This window comes from Ahaetulla prasina, chromosome 2, assembly GCF_028640845.1.
Source record: "Ahaetulla prasina isolate Xishuangbanna chromosome 2, ASM2864084v1, whole genome shotgun sequence".
NCBI classification, from domain to species: Eukaryota; Metazoa; Chordata; class Lepidosauria; order Squamata; family Colubridae; genus Ahaetulla; species Ahaetulla prasina.
The window spans coordinates 68,254,784-68,273,882 of NC_080540.1; the positions used below are offsets into that span (position 1 = coordinate 68,254,784).

Consider the following 19,099-nt stretch of genomic DNA (forward strand, 5'->3'; position numbering starts at 1 on the left):
TCACTGCCTCTACTGGTATCCAATAAATGACATAAAACTATGAAAGAAGGAAAGGAGGTGCTCATAAAACACTGAGCAGTTGTATGAAATGTAATTGGTATAATAAAATCCAAAGAAACTTTTTAAAGTAACGGGTGACTTTAATATTAAGTCAAATAATATTAAGTCAATATTATTTGAGACCCTTACTTAACTTTTCTGCAAAGTGACAACAAAAGGCAAGTATGTACTTCTATAGTGCATTTGTTGCCAGCTTTCCCAACCCTACAGTGGAGTTAGAATTGTGGTTTTCAATCAATTATGGCTTGGCTTCAACAACTTTCCTGCATATTCTTACTAGACATATAGTAAAATATGGGCTAATGGTGTCACTTTTAGTTAGATGTATATTTGTTGATGGACCAGGACACCTCAACACCCCCCCCAAAAAAAACTATTAATGATTCATAAATTTGGAGATACATACATGTGGGATGCTACAGAATTCTGTCCCAGTTAGTGTAGTATAACATCTGTATGAAACAACAATGCCATGTTTTCCTTAACCGGGTCTAATTTTAGACACTATAAGTTAAAGTTATCAAGAAACTGGCATATGTGCATAGGAAAAACAATATGAGAGTCCAGGTTATATGAGGGATACTGAATAATATTGAAGGACTGGAAAATTAAATGTATGCTTAATTTGTTTTGTATAAGCAAATGGGTTCGAAGTACAAAAAACCTATTATAAATATTAAGATGGAGATTAGAGGCATCAGCAACTTCTTTTGGCACTTAAAAGTTTATACCTATGTTTTTTTAAAATACTTTTTTCATGAAAATAAAGCAAGCTTGCATCCCAGCCTTCTGTAACATTTATTCAAAGAATGCCTCTGAGCCCCAGATAAGCTCTAGATACACTGAGTTTCCAGTGGAGATGAAGAAAAGGTTTCAGGGAGTTATCTCAATAATTTATCTTCAGGAAAATTGATATCTTATAATTTGATACACTTTCAGCATAGGAATTTGGGACAATGTTTATGACATAGTCTCAGGATTCCTGATGTGTTTACTGGCCTATAATAGATGAACAGAGTGGAATTACCTTCATGGGAGATTTTAAGCATGCTGTTACAGTAAATTTTGCTGTTGTAAGCAGGTGTATGAGCCAAATTAATTTGAAATCTATTCCAAATCATAATTGTAAATCATCTCCCCAAAAACTAATATGGCTTTGGACTACATCTGATAGCTCTGGAAGAGCGTTCTGCCCTCCAGAAATTTTGGATTGTAATTCCCATATTTCTCAGTCAAAATATGCATGGGGGGAATTCTGGAACTTGCTGTCTAGCATTTCTGGAGCGTGCAGAATCAGATTTCTGAAGGCTGCTTAGAAGCTGTATGGATGGGCAAAGAAAAAGCTTCTACATACCTCATTTTTTAAAAACCAGATACATTCATTTTATTCATTCATCTCTGCTTAAGTGGAATTAGAGCTGCTGAAACCCAAAATCTATTCCAGTAGGACAGAGTTAGGGTAATCAGTTTGCAGTTAACAAGAGTTCTACAGTCTTTTTATTTTGAGTTTTGAGTTTTAATTAACTTTGGAGGACAATTATGCGCCCAAAATGTCGTTATGAAATGTAACAGTTATATCGCAAAAAAAAAAAAGAGAGAACTCGAAGAAAGGGAAGGAAGCAAAAAGAATGGGAACGATCTCTTTTTCAAAATAGCTCCAAGCCGCTTCAAGCCAACACAAACAGTTGTTGCTACCAAAGCGAAGTTGTGTGTGCGTGCGTGCGGCGCGCGCCTGCCGGAGGAAACAGCCGCTACTAGGGTCGCCGAAGCTGCTGAATAGCGAAGGAGTCTGAATGTCACTATTAATAGTACTGCCTCCGCTCTTTCCGTCACGTGAAAAGAAGCAGGGAGAAAAGTATGAGGGGGAGGCGGGGGCTGCCGCTGCTTGTTCATTCTCCTCCTCTTCGAAGTCACATGCCTGCAATGCCCAGAGAGGACGAGGAAAGCTTGGGCTTTTTTTTTTTTATTCACCCCGACAATGTTCTATTCCTGGGGGTGTCTACCGCCCTCTTTTTTTTTTTTTTTTGTCTCCCCACTGGCCCCGCCTGGGCATATGCTCCGAAAATCAATCTCTGCTTCATAAAATAGGCCCCCTCCTCAATCTCTGCCATTGGTATTCTCAGCTCGCGCGGTTGGCGGAATGGATGGATGTGTGAGAAGGTAACTGAGTGAGGGCATGCGCGTGCACAGGCAGGCGGGCGCGCGCGCGCTGTGGCTGGAAAAGGGTGGACCTCCGAGTGCTCGTGCCTTTCCGGACCCCCTCCCCCTCTCCCTCCCTCCCTCCCCCCCTCGCTTAGCACTCGCTCTGGAGACTTAGCAGGACGCTTCTTGGTGCGTCCTCTAGTTACTCTTTCTGCACTCTCAGGGCAAGGCGAAAGTGGTGGGCGAGCCCGGTGGGGGGGAAATATGCTATAAACTTGGGGGGGTCCTCCTTACTTCTTCTCTGCAGCCATGTGGTGCTTGCACTGTAATTCGGAGAGGACTCAGTCATTGCTGGAGCTGGAGCTTGACAGCTGGTAAGCCATTACCGCCTATTGGAAACAGCATGGGTTTTCGTAAAGCCAAACGACCAGTCTGGAGGGGAAGGAATTTTTTTGCCTTGTATTTCAGTTGCAAATTTCAGAACAGCTTTGTTTAGTCCTGAACGATGTTTTGTGTGATTAGTGGAGAGAGACGGAGAGAAAGAGAGAGACTGAGGCAGTGTGGTTAAGAAAATGATCAGCTGCACATCTAAATACTATTCTGGTGACACAAAGGGTTTCAGTGTTTGGTCTCACTGACTGTTGCTTTTTTTGTTGTTACTGTAACAATTACAGCATTCTTGGAAGAAATATTTTCTAACAAATATAAGAAATAGCACAAATGATAATGTATAAATGACAACTCTTTATTGACATCAGACTACCTACACATAGACGGAAAATGTGTAAGCACATATAGAATACACAGTGTGGTATATTCTCTTATCTTTTTAGGCAGAATTACATCCAGGCAAGGATTTATTTCAGAGTAGTACTTATTGTATAATGTTAAATAATCTGTTTTAAATGTTTTGTAAAGGTATCTTGAGTATAATAAGCAAGTGTAGCTTTTTATCCATATATATCCTATCAGTTAGGATACTTCTATATTCAGTAGTACACTTGTTTGGTTTCGACATTTGCATACATCCTTCAGGATTAAGATGTATGGCTTAGTCATTTGAACATGGAGGCCAAAGTTATTTAACTCTACAGCAATACTATTGTTTCAATATGACAAGGGATGCAGCTTATCTTTGTACATAATTGCAGTTATATTATCACCTTCTCCAATTTACTTGAACGCAGAACCTTCTTTATTCATTTTCATTATTAAAAACAAAAAACAAAAATGTGACATCCTGAATGTAAATGCAAATCACTGCATTTCAAAAGCCATTTCACAATTCAAAATGCAGTAAATGTTGAAACCAGTTGGACTTAGAGCTGAATAAGCACTTAGAATTTGGAATAGGATCTTTAGAAAAGGCTACTCTTTATAGTATTAACCATCTATTTGAAAAAGGATGTTTAATACGGTTGTGCTTATTTTGGAAAAAAAAGCACAGCAGAGAGGATTTGAAATTCAGAATTGGGCTACTCAGAAGGAAAATTCTGCTGAGCAAATAATGAGAGGATAAAGTGCCTGATGCTTCTGTTAACAAGACTATATGCTGCACTTTCAAAGAGAAGGAATATATAAGCATTGTAAGATTATGTAGTGTTTTGGACTAAGTTTCATAAAGATGTTTCAGGGGTATATGACAACATGAACATAGCACCTGCCTGTGGTTTTTTAAAGCAATTATGTATTTTTGAGATTATATAGCAGTCGCAGAGGACAATTGTGTGAGCCCAGAAAAAGACATAGCTGTTTTAAAGAGTGGCAAATAGGTATTGTGCTCATGCTCTTGGCATACTTGGAAGTGGGCACAAATCAAATACAAAGTTCTGCACTGCTCTGTAGATGTTGCTTATTTTGCTGACTTGTACACTTCCTACTTAGCTCTGGAAGTAAGTTAACAAAAAGCAATTTTGTGAAGGGATGACTGCTGCTTTCCAGCCAGTGACTGCCTACAATTACTCAGCTTTTCCCTATCTAAAGATTGAATGAATGATGGGTGCCATTCTTCACCTAAGAAGCAAAAGGAGATAATGTCCAAATAATAAATGATCTTATTGATCTGTATGGAAGAGGAAATAAAAACAGCTTTCTAAATTTTGTGTGGAGGAGCAACTTAGTGACTTATCTGATACTTTATTGGGTTTTCTTCTAAGACAGGGGAAACGATAGATTGCTGTTTTCCCTTTGAGCTGAGTTTGAAAGCTTTTCATTCCAAATAAGTTAACTTAAGTACTCTTCAATATAGCCCAGTGAAAAGGATAAATGCTCTGATTCCAAATGCATTATGTTAATTCTTCATATCTATATTGGTACTGTATGAGAGAGGGTAAAATTACTGCAGGTTCAAGCCCGGCCCAAGGTTGACTCAGCCTTCCATCCTTTATAAGGTAGGTAAAATGAGGACCCAGATTGTTGGGGGGGCAATAAGTTGACTTTGTAAAAAATATACAAATAGAATGAGACTATTGCCTTATACACTGTAAGCCGCCCTGAGTCTTCGGAGAAGGGTGGGATATAAATGTAAACAAAAAAAAATAAATAAGGAAAATTATGGATTAGGTTGCTAACCTAGCATGAAGACTGGGATGGAGGGAGAGGTCTTTTGTCATCTATGAGTCATGGAGGGTTCTCGGAGGCACTGTGAGGCCTTCTGGTTCAATTTGGGGTCCAGAAAACAGCTGGGATTGGTCTCCCTGTATTGGCGTCTATACTCTACAGTATCATCCTTGCTTGAACTGCTGCATTCTGTGTCTGGGCTGGCTTTAGAGATGTGAAGTCTACTATCTATCGGGCAAGAATGATCTGGGGCAACGTAGGAGTTTATGCCCTCCATGGATCCTCCATGAATCATGAACTTGCATATTGGAGATTGCACTTTAGAAATCATCCTTATTTGCTGACAGGAGAAGATAGAGCATGTAGTCCCTCCTTTGGTGGTGATTCACAACTCAGCATTGTCACTGTTTTTATTTAACATCCACATGAAATGACTGCATATGATTATCCATTGATTTGGGGTCAGATACCATCTGACATCATCTGTGGGACGCGGTGGCTCAGGGGCTAGGACATTGAACTTGTCAATCGAAAGGTCAGCAGCTCAGCGGTTCGAATCCCTAGTGCTGCCGTGTAACAGGGTGAGCTCCCATTACTTGTCCCAGCTTCTGCCAACCTAGCAGTTTCAAAAGCACATAAAAATGCAAGTAGAAAAAATAGGGACCACCTTTGGTGGGAAGGTAACAGCATTCCGTGTGCCTTTGGCGTTGAGTCATGCCGGCCATATGACCACGGAGATGTCTTCGGACAGCGCTGGCTCTTTGGTTTTGAAACAGAGATGAGCACTGCCCCCTAGAGTTGGCAACAACTAGCACGTATGTGCGAGGGGAATCTTTACCTATCATCTGACTGTGCTGATGATATTCACTGAATATTGTGATCCTACATTGACCAAGTAATAGTTGTGAGATTCTATCCTAGTCTTTGAGGCTGTGCAGATTTATTTATTTATTTATTTTATTTATTTATTTAATCATATTTATATACCGCCCTATCTCCCGAAGGACTCAGGGCGGTTTACAGGCACTTAAAAACACATAAATACAGTATAAAAACAATTAAAAAACTTATTCAAAAAGCCCGTTAATTAAAACATACAAATAAAACCCAATTAAAACCCATAAATTTAAAATCTAGCTCAGTCCTGCACAATTAAATTAGTGTGTTTTAAGCCCGCGGGGGAGGGCCCGAAGGTCCGGAAGCTGACGGAGCCGGGGGGGTAGTTCGTCCCAGAGGGTGGGAGCCCCCACAAAGAAGGCCCTTCCCCTGGGCGTCGCCAGACGACATTGCCTCGCTGACGGCACCCTGAGGAGACCCTCTCTGTGAGAGCGCACGGGTCGGTGAGAGGTATTCGGTAGCAGTAGGCGGTCCCGTAAATAACCCGCCCAATGCCATGGAGCGCTTTAAAGGTGGTCACCAAAACCTTGAAGCGCACCGGAAGGCCACAGGTAGCCAGTGCAGTCTGCGCAGGATGGGTGTTATCACGGGAGCCACGAGGGCTCCATCTATCACCCGCAGCCGCATTCTGGACTAACTGTAGCCTCCGGATGCCCTTCAAGGGGAGCCCCATGTAGAGAGCATTGCAGTAATCCAGGCGAGACGTCACGAGTGCGTGGTGACCGTGCATAGGGCATCCCGGTCCAGAAAGGCGCAACTGGCGTACCAGGCGAACCTGGTAGAACGCTTCCTGGAGACGGCCGTCAAATGATCTTCTAGAGACAGCCGTTCATCCAGGAGGACGCCTGTTGCGAACCCTCTCCATCGGGGCCAATGACTCGCCACCGATGGTCAGCCGGATTTAGCTGACTGTACCGGGATGCCGGCATCCACAGCCACTCTGTCTTGGCGGGATTGAGCTTGAGCCTGTTTCTCCCCATCCAGACCCGTCGGCCTCCAGACACCGGGACAGCACTTGATAACCGTTGGGGTGGTCCGTGTAAAAAGTACAGCTGGGTGTCATCCGCATACAGCTGGTACTTCACACGAAACCACTGATGATCTCACCCAGCGGCTTCATGTAGATGTTAAACAGAAGGCGAGAGGATCGACCCCGCGGCACCCACAAGTGAGGCGCCTCGGGCCGACCTCTGCCCCCTGTCAACACCGACTGCGACCGGTCGGAGAGATAGGAGGAGAACCACCGATAAACGGTGCCTCCCACTCCCAATCCTCCAACCGCGCAGCAGGATACCATGGTCGATGGTATCGAAAGCCGCTGAGAGATCTAATAGGACCAGGGCAGAGGAACAACCCCTATCCCTGGCCCTCCAGAGATCATCCACCAACGCGACCAAAGCCGTCTCCGTGCTGTAACCGGACCGGAAACCGGACTGGAACGGGTCTAGATAGACAGTTTCATCCAGGTGCAAGGGAAACTGATATGCCACCATACTCTCTACAACCTTCGCCGCGACGATAATTACCTAAAACAGCCGGGTCCAGGGAAGGCTTCTTAAGGAGGGGCCTCACCACCGCCTCTTTCAAGGCGGCCGGGAAGACACCCTCCACCAAAGAAGCGGTCGTAATCGCCTGGAGCCAGCCTCGTGTCACCTCCTGAGTGGCCAGCACCAGCCAGGAGGGGACTAGATCTAGATGGAAAGCAACATATATGGCTCAATCCTGTCAAATATGCATATATTTGAGCCTCCCAATTCTGGAGACCTCCTGTCCTTAATCTTGGATGAAGTTACACTTCCCCAATCAAGAATGATGTGCAATCTGGAGGTCATTTTGGACTTAACGGCTACTGTTTGAAAAGTAGACAACAACTGTGGCTAAGGGAGCCTTCACACAGATTCATCTAGTGCACCAACTTGTGCCCATTTCTGGATTGAGAGGCCCTTCAGACATGAGACCCTTCGAGCATGCCCTAGTTATCTCACAAATGGACTACTGTATTTCATTCTACATGAACTATCTTCCCTGTGGAAGCTACAGATAGTTCAGAATGCATTTACACTGGTAGTTATAGGCATGCTAGGATATGCCCTTGTGACATAGCTGCTTCAGGATTGGTTACCAGTTGTTTCCAGATTCAGTCACTTGACTGTCACCTGTAAAGCCCTTCATGGCATAAGGCTTCACTGTTGGAGAGACAATATATCTCCAAATATTTCTGCCTGGTCAATGAAATGGGACAGAGTGAGAGCCCTTCAAATCCCTTTGATAAAGCAATGTTATCTACTGTTTTCCAAAAGTTTGCCTTCTCTGTTGCAGCTCCTCTCCCTGGAACAGAAACCCACCAGAGATTTGTACAGTTCTCACTGATCTTCAAACATTCATTGAAAACATGACTGTTCTCCCAAGCCATTACAGTATATTTGCAGATAGCTGGTCATTTGCATTCTTTTACAGTCATTGAGGCCACTTGGAAGTTTGTCTATGTTCTCAAGGTCATCTGAGTAGTGCAAATGGTTGTGGAGCCTTTTTGGAACTGCTGAAAGGGTTCCTGTAGTTTACAATTTTTCTGGAAATCTATTCATACTCCAGCACCATTCAAGGGTGTTCATCCCAAAGTGCATAACTAAATGTGTGTGGAGATTCTCATGTAAGAGATAATTTGATAAAAATGTATGCTTTCTGCAAAAATTTTCAAGAGCTCAGAAATGAGATTAGAAGATAATGATCCCTAATGATTACCCTTACTACCGAGAAAGCCATCTTTTTTTTTCTAAACAAAAAAAGGTAGCAGCACTAATGGAAAGGATTAGTGACTGAGAAAGGCTTTCTACAAATTGTCATCAATACACACTTTCAAATAGGCCTATTATATATTAAATATTAGATAATGGTGTTTTGCAGGACCCAAGCTCCTGAAATAAAACTGATAGTATAGTCGCACAATTAAGGCAGTCTGCACTTCCCCCTTTCCAAACGTATCAGTATAGCCTACATATTTGTAAGGCAAGATAGGAGGAACCTTCAGCTGAGGATTGGTAGTGATGGAAGTTGAAAGGATTGTAGGTTATGAATTTTGCATGTTGAAAAACCAGATTTTATGTCACAGTCAGCAAAATGCAGGTTTAAATCCAATTTGCTTTCCAAATTATAGAAAAACATAATAGGAGGCTAAATAAAGGTGCAAGGGCTTCTGTTGTTTGCTAATGTGGATTTCAGTGTATAGTAGATTCTATGTTGGGTCATAAGCGTCAGCCAGCATTAATTATCAATAATCTCCATCGTAACAGAGTTAAGCAGTGTGGGTGGGTAGAGTATATTTAATGTAGATTTCAAGAAAGTTGCTAGCAATGTCTGAGTTGCATTACGAGGACCTGCAGTTGTATTTCAGGGCCTTGTATGTAGAGTAATGGGAATTACTAAATATTGCTGGATAGCCTCCCATCTCTGGGCTCCATTTAATTTTTGGTTACTCCATCTACCAAGCCCATGGAGGCTGAGACAAGCAGGCCAAGTGAGAATGTTTGAAACATCTAATTGCATATTATACAAGTATGACATTTGATGCTTCAGAAGGAAGAATCTTAGCAGGACAATATATGTAGAGTTGTCAAATTATCTAAATCAGGGGTGTCAAACACATGTCGTCATGGCAGCATCATGTGACATATTGGGACTTTTTTCCCCCTTCGCTAAAACATGCTTCGGCGTGGCCAGCATGTGACACATCTGGCCCACAGGCCGGGAGTTTGACAGCCTTGGTCTAGATTACACCATCTTTTCTTGGGCAGATAGCATAGCTGTGTTGGCTCTCAATCTTAGAGAGAATGATGGTAATTTCCCTTCTACCTACACTCTGCCATAGTTCCTTGATTTTCTATGAATACCCAATAAGACATGGATTAATACAAAAGAAGTCTCTGGAGTGCCCTGGTGAATTAGTTTGTCTCATATTTCATATGATTGACCCTCTTTAAATTGTCCAATTAAGTTTTTTTTCATCTTGAAAGATTTTGCCACATACGGAGTTAACAACAGGAGGTCAGAAGTATATTCCTGCATCAGGTACTTGCCATGTGAACTCTTGCCAGAGTTCATAGTTGGTAGTTACTTGCTTGACTGAATCATCAAAGTTAACCCTCAGGCCAGTCATAGAATTAGCATAATTGTCTAAATAGAACAAGTTCTTGTCTGTTTTTCAGCTTCCTCTATTCTTAGACCAATTATAAATCCCATTTGTATCAATTGATAAGAAAATCCTTGGTCTTAAGGAACTGTATAATTCATTTTGAAGGACGAAGGTAGTGGATTCAGTTGGATTCCCATTATATTTACCTAGCAAGAAGGTGAGTATTTGGTGTTGGAGGGCTACAAACAGCTACAGCTGCTTCAGCTGTAGCTGCTGAGATTTGGTTTAATACTTATATAGAGAGTGGTGCTTTAGTTTATTTTTCCCACCTCCTGGGCTTACTGATTCACTCTTTGAGTTATCTGGTCCTTCTAGATTGCAACTTGCTCATGATACTGGAGTAAAGCAGTGGCAACTTATTAGCAGTGATTGCAAGAGATCATATCCACTGTTTAATTTGGATCTTATGATATAGGCATAACTGATGAAAATAGCAGAAAATAGATATTGTTGTCAGATATCTTGGTAAACATTCTAGAGATTTTACTATATATTCTAAAACTTGCTTACCAAACAACACAGAAACACCAGAGTGAAATTAGTTTCCTTTTTGAGACAAAACCTATATATGTGTTTTGGCTCTAAGATTCAAATTTTTGGCCTTTTCTTCCTGCTCTTTCAAATCAGTGGAAATTTAGCCTCACTGTTCCTGGCCTTGAGATTGTAAGGCACCTGTTCAGTGTTTACCGAATAGTTCTGTTTTACCTGGGAACTGCTAGATCTTTCCTCACAAACTGTAATCCTTATTTCAACATTGTTTCTGAGAATGCTTCTATTGTTTTGTTCTCCAGTAAAGCCAATAACATACCAAAATATTTAAACATACTATAGCAACAGCAATAGCATTTAGACTTATATATCTCTTCACAGTGCTTTACAGCCCTCTCTAAGCAGTTTACAGAGTCAGCATCTTGCCCCCAACAATTTGGGTCCCCATTTTATCCACCTCAGAAGGATAGAAGGCTAAGTCAATCCTGAGCCGGTGAGGATCAAATTCCTGGCAGTCAGCAGAATTAGCCTGCAATACTGCATTCTAACCACTGTGCCTCCATGGCTGTTTCTTTAAGTGAAACTATCATTGCAAGAATAGAATACTGTCTGTAAAAGATATAAGATCAAAATGCACTGAATTAGAGTGCATTGTAATCTCCATGACAATCAATGTTTTCATCCAAAGGCCTCACAATGTTAAATAGGGGAGGGAAGAGCACCAAACCATTACTCCCCAATCACCCTCAACTGTAAAAAAAAAACACCTCTGGAGGAAGGTGATAAACCAGCAAGCACTTTGCTGTCCACCCTTGATCCATGTTCCGCCATGCCATCTCTATTCCCAAAACCTAGTCTCGCAAGACCAGGGACCGGAAACTTACCATTAGCTTACCAGACATACCTGGTAGGGAAAGTTGGTCACCCCAAGGCATTATAGCTTCATCAGCTGTAAGTGCCATTAGGATAAAATTCATGGCTTATTAGATAGATAAAAGCAAAAATACAATTGAATTTGATTGATATTGGATCATCGGTGAATGTCATTCCCCATCTAGATCACCCCCTTAGGGTATTTGTTGCTAGATAAAACAAAACCAAATACTCTGTACTATTTTTATATGTTAGGTTTACTATCTTTTTGAATAGCTGTAACTAAAAATAAGCTTACAGTTAATTAGGTATTATAGAGTTGGGCTTGATTCTTGGTGACTATATGAGCAAATGTTTACTGCTCCGACCTCTCTTTGATAATAACTTATAGGCGTTCAAAGAACAAGCACTTTAATCTTATTATTAGTTATGTTTTAATTTTCAACCTTATTAAGCTTTATTTTAAAATCACTATTCACTCTTAGTGCATACCCTTAGTGCATACCCTAAATATGTGAGTTTCTGAGATATGGATCATTGCCACAGGAGATATGGATCATTGCCACAGGAGAACAATCTATCTATTTGGACATGTAATTGATTGGATATTCTTGTAGTCTATGGTACTATTAGTAACAGTATCCAACACATAATTTGAAGGCATTGATCTGCTTTCCCTGTTTCTGAGTGTCCAGCTTTTAACAATTTCATGTTATCACTGGAGCAATCACTGTTTTAACTATTCTGATCCTTGTTATCAATGAAATACTTTGTGATCCTGTCTAAGTTTGTCATTGCTTCCCTCTTTAAGATTATCTCTTCTTTACTTCTCCAGTTCACTATCTTACTAAATGAACATGTGTGTGACTATGAATTCAGGAGCAAATATGACAAATAATATGTTGCTATCCTGCTTATTTTATTTATGGTTTTAGAATTGGATTAGTAATACCTTAATATATGGAAATGTTTGAATTCACAGGAAAAGGGTCAGATTCATATACAGAAACTGAAGATAATATATGTCTGGTTCAGTCTGCTTTTTGTATGAATTTATTGTCTAGTATATGAAACCAGGGTTTTCTGAACTATATATTTTTTCAACACTCATCTTAAGCAAGCTGGCTTTACTGATATGTGGTCTTACATGTTATTATAAAAAGATTTTTGCAGCATTTTTTAAAAAATTAAGATTTTATGGACAACAGTATATTATAACTGAAACATATATTGGATGGGACTATGTTGGTGTTCAAGTCTAACTTTTTGACCAGTTAAGGAATCTTTCTTAAAAGAATAAATCAAAACTTGAAGTGCAGTAATTCCTGCCATTCCCTTCTCCTGCTTGTATCTACCCCACCAACAGCTGTGTGTATATACTTTACTCTTTTTTCAGGACTATACTCAATGGTATTTCATGAGATGAAATGTAATCCAGAAAAGCATATGTGATAATATATTAGTGAGTCCTTAAAGTGTATCAAGACCTTTCATTTTTATAACTTCTTTATTTTACATTTTCTTTTTGATGAAACTATTTGAAGCTCTAAATTCGCTAATAATGAAGTGTTTTTTTTTCTTTCCAGGAAAGATAATTTTAAAACTGTTTTTGTTCTATTTCTTGCCCTTTTTCTTAAAACATTCTCTTCCTTGCTCTCTAATTTCCCCAGCAACCAGCCTTGGGCTACATAGCCACCCAAACTCTGCCCCACTTTTCCATTTGTGTTTAATAAGTGAAATGTAAAATGCTGTCTATCTTCTCTTCATCTTTTTCAACCCTGATTGATTGTATGCCATAAATATGGTGCCAGCTTTAACAATCACTTACATAGACCTTCTCTAAATTAGGAATATTTAGAATTGGCTTTGAAGAGTTACTTAAGCTATTTCTTTATGTTTATAAATGAAGGATTATTTTCTTATGCTGTCCTGTTTGTATAAAATAAACTTGTAAATAACTTGTCTGAGCTAATTATCCCCTTATTGATTCTAAGAGCAGTCACCTGTTGAGCTTTGTCCTTCGTCCCCATGGTTTGATAAACATGAATACAAGTTTGAATTTATTTGCGTTTGTTTTGAGTTTGTTAGGAAGTAACTTACATTTTACATGCATACCTGTCAGGCTTATTCCTTCAACATAAGCAACATTATGCAAAATGCAATAAAGTTACAAGAAAAACAAGTCAAAGAGATTAAATGTATAACATAAGAAAAACAAAAGGAAATATTGCTAAATCTAGTTTATCCTAACACTATTTATGTATAACTTGTACTTGTTCACTGTATATTCCCTAAAATACCCAGTTATCTTGATCTTCGCTACATTAAGTTTCACATTCATGAACCGTATCTAAATATTTCAAAAAATCACTTGACAGTCTGACCTGAGTAATGGTGGGTAATCACAGTCTTAGAGAAATATATGGAAGTTGTGTTAAAATGTGTCCAAAAGTATAACCATAACAGATAACTTGTGATGATTGTACAGTTGAGTCACAATAGCAAAACACATGCAAAGGAATATCGCAAGACAAAACAGCCATAAACTGTGCAGTGATTCAGTTAGTAGAAATCTTGAATTTAAGTAAATTACACTAGGAGAATTTCTGGAAGTCCCTACTATTTATATTGTTCCAGAACATCTGTTATTGCTCAAGATTTGACATCTCTTTCTATAAAAGTTAAGTATTTTAATTTTTTAATCAGATTCACACAAGGAAATATATGTTTCATGTATAGTGTTGAAAAGAGTTTGTTTACAAAGCTGAACTACCTTTTGGCATTTATCACTCATATTTACAACATATCCTTTCAATGGTATTGAAATCCAGAAAATAATTTTGTTTAATACAGAAATTATTATTGTATTTTTCTGTTACTATGCTATCATACTATGGGAGAGGGGGTAGAGAAGATCATGATTGTGAAATAGCAAGCTATCAGTTTCAGAGGAATAGCAACAATAGCTTCTAACAAAAGAGCAATCGGCATATTTAATTTTAGATTGCCCCAGGAGAAATTTTTGTGTGCAGACATCTGTCTTTATGCCTACAATGTGGAATGAAATCTTACAATGAAACACTGCAGCTTCTTAATGGTCTACCCACAAGTGGACCACAAGCACATCACTTGTGCTGGAATCTAATTAAACTACCTTTAATTAAAAACTACCTTTCCTGAATTATTCTGGCACACACTAGTTTGGTCTAGATCAGGGGTTTCCAACCTTGGTCCCTTTAAGACTTATGAACTTCCTCAGCAAAGCTGGCTGAGGAACTCTGGGAATTGAAGTCCACAAGTCTTAAAGGGACCAAGGTTGGAGACCCCTGGTCTAGATGCAGAATACAGAGACACAGAATGGAATTCTAACCATGATTTTCAGGTTTTGATTCTCAGTAGCTTGCACTGAATTCTGTGTCATAAAGTAAGTTATGGTATTGGTTTAAATGCTAGGAATAGCAAGCATCAATATCAGGAACATGAATATATGTCTCCTCAACCCTAGTTCAAAATCCTTAATCCCTATGCCAGGGTTTCCCAAACCATTAAGGGAAATTCTGAGTCCAAGGAAAGTGTGAAGAAGGAACATTGGCTTACCTGAAGGTTCCTTCTATGTACGCTGTGTGAGAGTCCAAAGCAATGGGTTGTTAACTTCATCTGATTGGCCTGAGACTGAGTTGAATTTGTTTAAACACACCTCCTCTTCCTGTTTAGCTCCAGTTTATTAACGAAGAAGCGGTATTGGAGAAGACGAACTCAATTTGAAAACTGGAAAAAACGGAACAATAACCTCCAGATCCCTGTATATAGACAAAAACAATAAGTGAAATAGGGAGGGGTTGGACTCTCACGCAGCGTACATAGAAGGAACCTTCAGGTAAGCCAATGTTCCTTCTCCTGTACGCTGCTAAGAGAGTCCAAAGCAATGGGATATACCCAAGCTAAATATCCCTAGGGCGGGAAAGGAAAGATTAGGAAGACTCAGCAACAGGAAGAACTCGCTGCAGGACCCTCCGTCCGAATGAGGCCTCGGCTGAGGCAAATTGGTCCATCTTGTAGTTTTTAATAAATGGCGAAGGAGAGGCCCACGTGGCTGCTCTGCAAATGTCCAAGATAGAGGCCTGGGTGGCCCAGGCAGCTGTGGTGGCCGTGCTGCGGGTGGAGTGTGCAGTGATGCGGCCTGGAAGATGGTGTTTCTGCTGGTCGTAGGCCATGGAAATACAGGCTTTTATCCACCTGCCTATGGTGGATGGGGAGACTTTGGTGCCCAGAGCCCTTGGTTGAAAGGAAACAAATAGGGATTCTGTCTTCCTGAAAGGAGCTGTTCTGTTGAGGTAAATACGCAGGGCCCTTCTTACGTCCAGCGTGTGCCATCGACGCTCCGATGGATGCTTGGGATGAGGACAAAAATCCGGTAAGATGACTTCTTGAGACCTATGAAAGCTTGTGTTTATTTTAGGAAGAAAGGTAGGGTCTAATCGGAGAATGACTCGGTTAGAGTGAAAAATCAATAAGTCCTTCCTGACCGAAAGGGCAGCGATCTCGGAGATCCTGCGGGCTGAGGTTATGGCTATGAGAAAAGCGACTTTAAAGGTTAAGAGCTTGAGACTGGAGGAGCTCAAGGGTTCAAAAGGGGAAGACGTAAGCTTCTGAAGGACAAGGGTTAGGTCCCAGGTAGGGTATCTGTGTACCGGAGGCGGTCGCAGATTGTAAGGTCCCCTCAGAAAACGTCGGATACGGGGGTGTTGAGAAAGTGTGGAGGTCCCGTCACAGAATAAAACAGTGGCAAGAGCTGCAACCTGCCGGCGGATGGTGTTGGTGGCTAAACCCTTGTCCAATCCGTCCTGGAGGAATTGCAGGATATGTCTAATGGAGGCAGAAGTAGGTTCTATTCGATGTCTAAGACACCAGTGATGGAATGATGACCATGTGGCCTCGTAAATACGCGTTGTGGATGGGCGTCTAGAAGCCAGAAGGGTGGAGATGACCCCCATGGAATGCTTTTCTTTCCTTAGTATCTCCCTGTCAAGTGCCAGACAGCTAGTTGGTAACATTGAGGTTCTGGGTGGAGAATGGCTCCTTGGCGTGAAATCTGATCCGTGGAATTCGCCAAGGTGGATTGATGGACAGGCTCACCAGATCCGCAAACCAACTCCGTCGAGGCCAGTAAGGGGCTATGAGGAGAACTTCTGCCTTCTGTTCCAAGATCTTCGTATGACCCTTGGCAGAAGGGGAGTCGGGGAAGGCATAAAGAAGGCCCCGGGGCCACTGACATCGTAGAGCATCTGTTCCTTCTGGTCCTGGGGTTTGGAACCTGGAGAAGAACCTTGGAAGTTGTTTGTTGGTCGGGCTGGCAAAGAGGTCTACTATGGGTTGCCCGAATTTGATCGTGATTGTGAGAAACAGATCCGGATGCAGTTGCCACTCTGATTGATCGATGGTCGTCCTGCTCAGCCAATCCGCTTGTGTGTTGGCGACTCCGGATATGTGGGCTGCCTGTAGTGAGAGAAGATGTTTCTCTGCCCCCAGGCCTATGGCTGCAGCCTCTTTCATCAATATGCGGGATCGGGTGCCTCCTTGACGGTTCACATGGGCCTTTGTGGTAGTGTTGTCCGTCAGCAGTAGCACATGATGGTTTGATAGCTGCGCTTGGAAGTACCTGAGAGCTAGATGAGCAGCTCTCATTTCCAACCAGTTGATGTCGTTCTTGAGGTCGTTGGGGGACCAGCGACCCTGAGTTACCTGGTCTGATAGGTGGGCACCCTAGCCGTGAGGCTTGCATCCGTGGGGAGGACGAGACGGCAATGTTCCTGGAATGAGCAGCCCTTTGTCAGGGCTGGAGACAGCCACCACTGTAGAGACTTTCTGACCTTTGGGGGCAGAGGAATTCTGATATCGGTATGGCTGTTGCCTGTTCTTTGGTGTGGGAGAAGTAGCCATTGTAGGGGTCGTGGTGAAGACGTGCCCAGGGCACGATCGACAGACAAGAGACCATCTTTCCCAATAACTGTGAGAGCAGTGAAAGTGGAACCCTCTTGAGTGCCTTTACCTTTTTTGTCGTGTCTCTCATGTTGAGGAGACGGTCTCGGGAAAGAAACACCTGGCAGGATCTGGTGTTGATTCTTGCTCCCAGATGGACAATTTCGGTCGTAGGCACTAGATGGCTCTTTGCTTTGTTGACCGAAAAGCCGTGATCCTGTAGGGATTGAATTGTTACCTGTAAGTCCCGTAACGCCTGCTGGGCGGAAGACGACAGAATCAATATATCGTCCAGGTAACATTGCATTCTTACTGGAATTGTGCGAAGGTGGGCCGCCACAGCATCCAGAATCTTGGTGAAGGTACGAGGAGCGGAAGATAGACCGAAGGGCAGGGCCCTGTATTGAAAATGGGCTCCGGCATAACTGAACCTGAGAAAGCGTCTGTGGGCTGGTCTGATGGGTACATGTAGATAGGCCTCCTTGAGGTCGATGGATGTTAGATAGTCCCCTCTTCTGATGCTTCCTAAGATTGAATTGAGGGAGTGCATCTTGAATCTGCGATATTTGATGTGAAGGTTCAGTTGCTTCAGGTCTAAGATGGCTCTGGTGCCGCCTGATTTTTTGTCCACTAGGAAAAGAATTGAATAGAAGCCGGTCCCTTGGTGAGATGTGGGAACCGGTCCTATGGCACTGATGGACAGCAGGTGTTGAATCTCGTCTTCCATTTGAGCCCTCTTGGTGGGTTCCTTGGGAATCTGGCATTGAATGAATCTCCTCGGAGGATTTGAATTGAATTCGAGGGAGATACCAAGGGTGATGGTTTGCAGTACCCAGGCATCGGTTGTCGTGTGGGACCAGGTAGGGACGAACTTGGTGAGACGACCGCCGATGGGATCCTGACCGGGATAGTCATTTGTTCCTGCGATAAGGTCGAAAGCCGGATCCACGGGAGGGACGTCTGATCTGGGATTGCCTGGTCCTGTCACGAAAGGACTGTCTGTCCTGAAATCTGTCAGGGGGAGGTTGGAAGGAATGTTGATAGGCCGGGGATTGGAACCCGGGATCCTGGGTGTGAAAAGGCTGTCTGTGGTAAGGAAGAGAAGGACGTCTGTCTGAACGTCTAGAGACGTAGGGAAGGATCTTACGTTTGTCCTTTCCCTCAACTAAAATAGGGTCTAGGGCTTCACCAAAGAGAGATCCACCCTTAAATGGGGCAGCAGCTTACTGCCATTTGGTCTTCATGTCGGCTTGCCATTGTCTGAGCCATAACAGCCTCCTGGAGGTGATGCTGGAGGCAAGGGCTCGGGATGCAAATTTTGCAGAATTAAGGGTGGCATCCGCAGTGTATTCAGCAGCCGCTATCAATTTATTTATGTCCTGATGTAATCTGGAGTCATCCTGAGGAATCCTCTCCTGCATTTGTCTGAGCCATATCAAAGAGGTTCTAGCAAAGAATGAGGCTGCTGTGGCAGATCTGATAGCCCAGGCAGCCGCTTGATGGGTTTTGTGGGTGGAGAGTTCCGCTCTGCGGTCCTCCGTTCGGAGACCTTCTGCTGCATCTGAAGGTATAATGTTGGAGGAAGAAGCCAAGGTGGCAATTGGGGTGTCTACGGTAGGAACCTTGAGGAGGTCCTCAAGATCTTGATCCGTCGTGTACATCTTTTTGTCTGAGCCACTAGGAGTAGGAATGGCACCAGGGTGACCCCATTGACGTTGGATGGTATCCAAGAAGAGCTTGGGTGAAGGAATTACCCGTTGCTCTGAGACTGATTCAGTAAAGAGGAATTTGTTGGGGTCTGACGGATTTGAAGCTCCCTCAGATTGGTGTAAGGCAACCCCCATGTTGGCTGTAACTTTTGCCTTGTGTAGTAATGTGTAGAAAAGCTCATGGGGAAAAAGGCCGGTGGGA

The 19,099-nt window shown here is 42.2% G+C and overlaps 1 protein-coding gene across 6 annotated transcripts in view; it reads left to right on the forward strand.

Moving 5' to 3' along the window:
- IQSEC1 (IQ motif and Sec7 domain ArfGEF 1) overlaps positions 1 to 19,099 on the forward strand; it is a 350,333-nt gene that overhangs the window by 254,652 nt on the left and 76,582 nt on the right. The window contains exon 1 of one of the 6 annotated variants that reach the window (XM_058168492.1): positions 2,093 to 2,220. The exons of 4 other annotated variants lie outside the window; for them this stretch is intronic. In XM_058168492.1, coding sequence (XP_058024475.1) covers positions 2,201 to 2,220 — 20 coding nt within the window. In that variant the 5' untranslated portion in view covers positions 2,093 to 2,200. Of the gene's footprint in view, positions 1 to 2,092; positions 2,221 to 2,363; positions 2,577 to 19,099 lie in introns of those variants that run through there. One more of the 6 variants, XM_058168491.1, reaches the window with a different exon arrangement.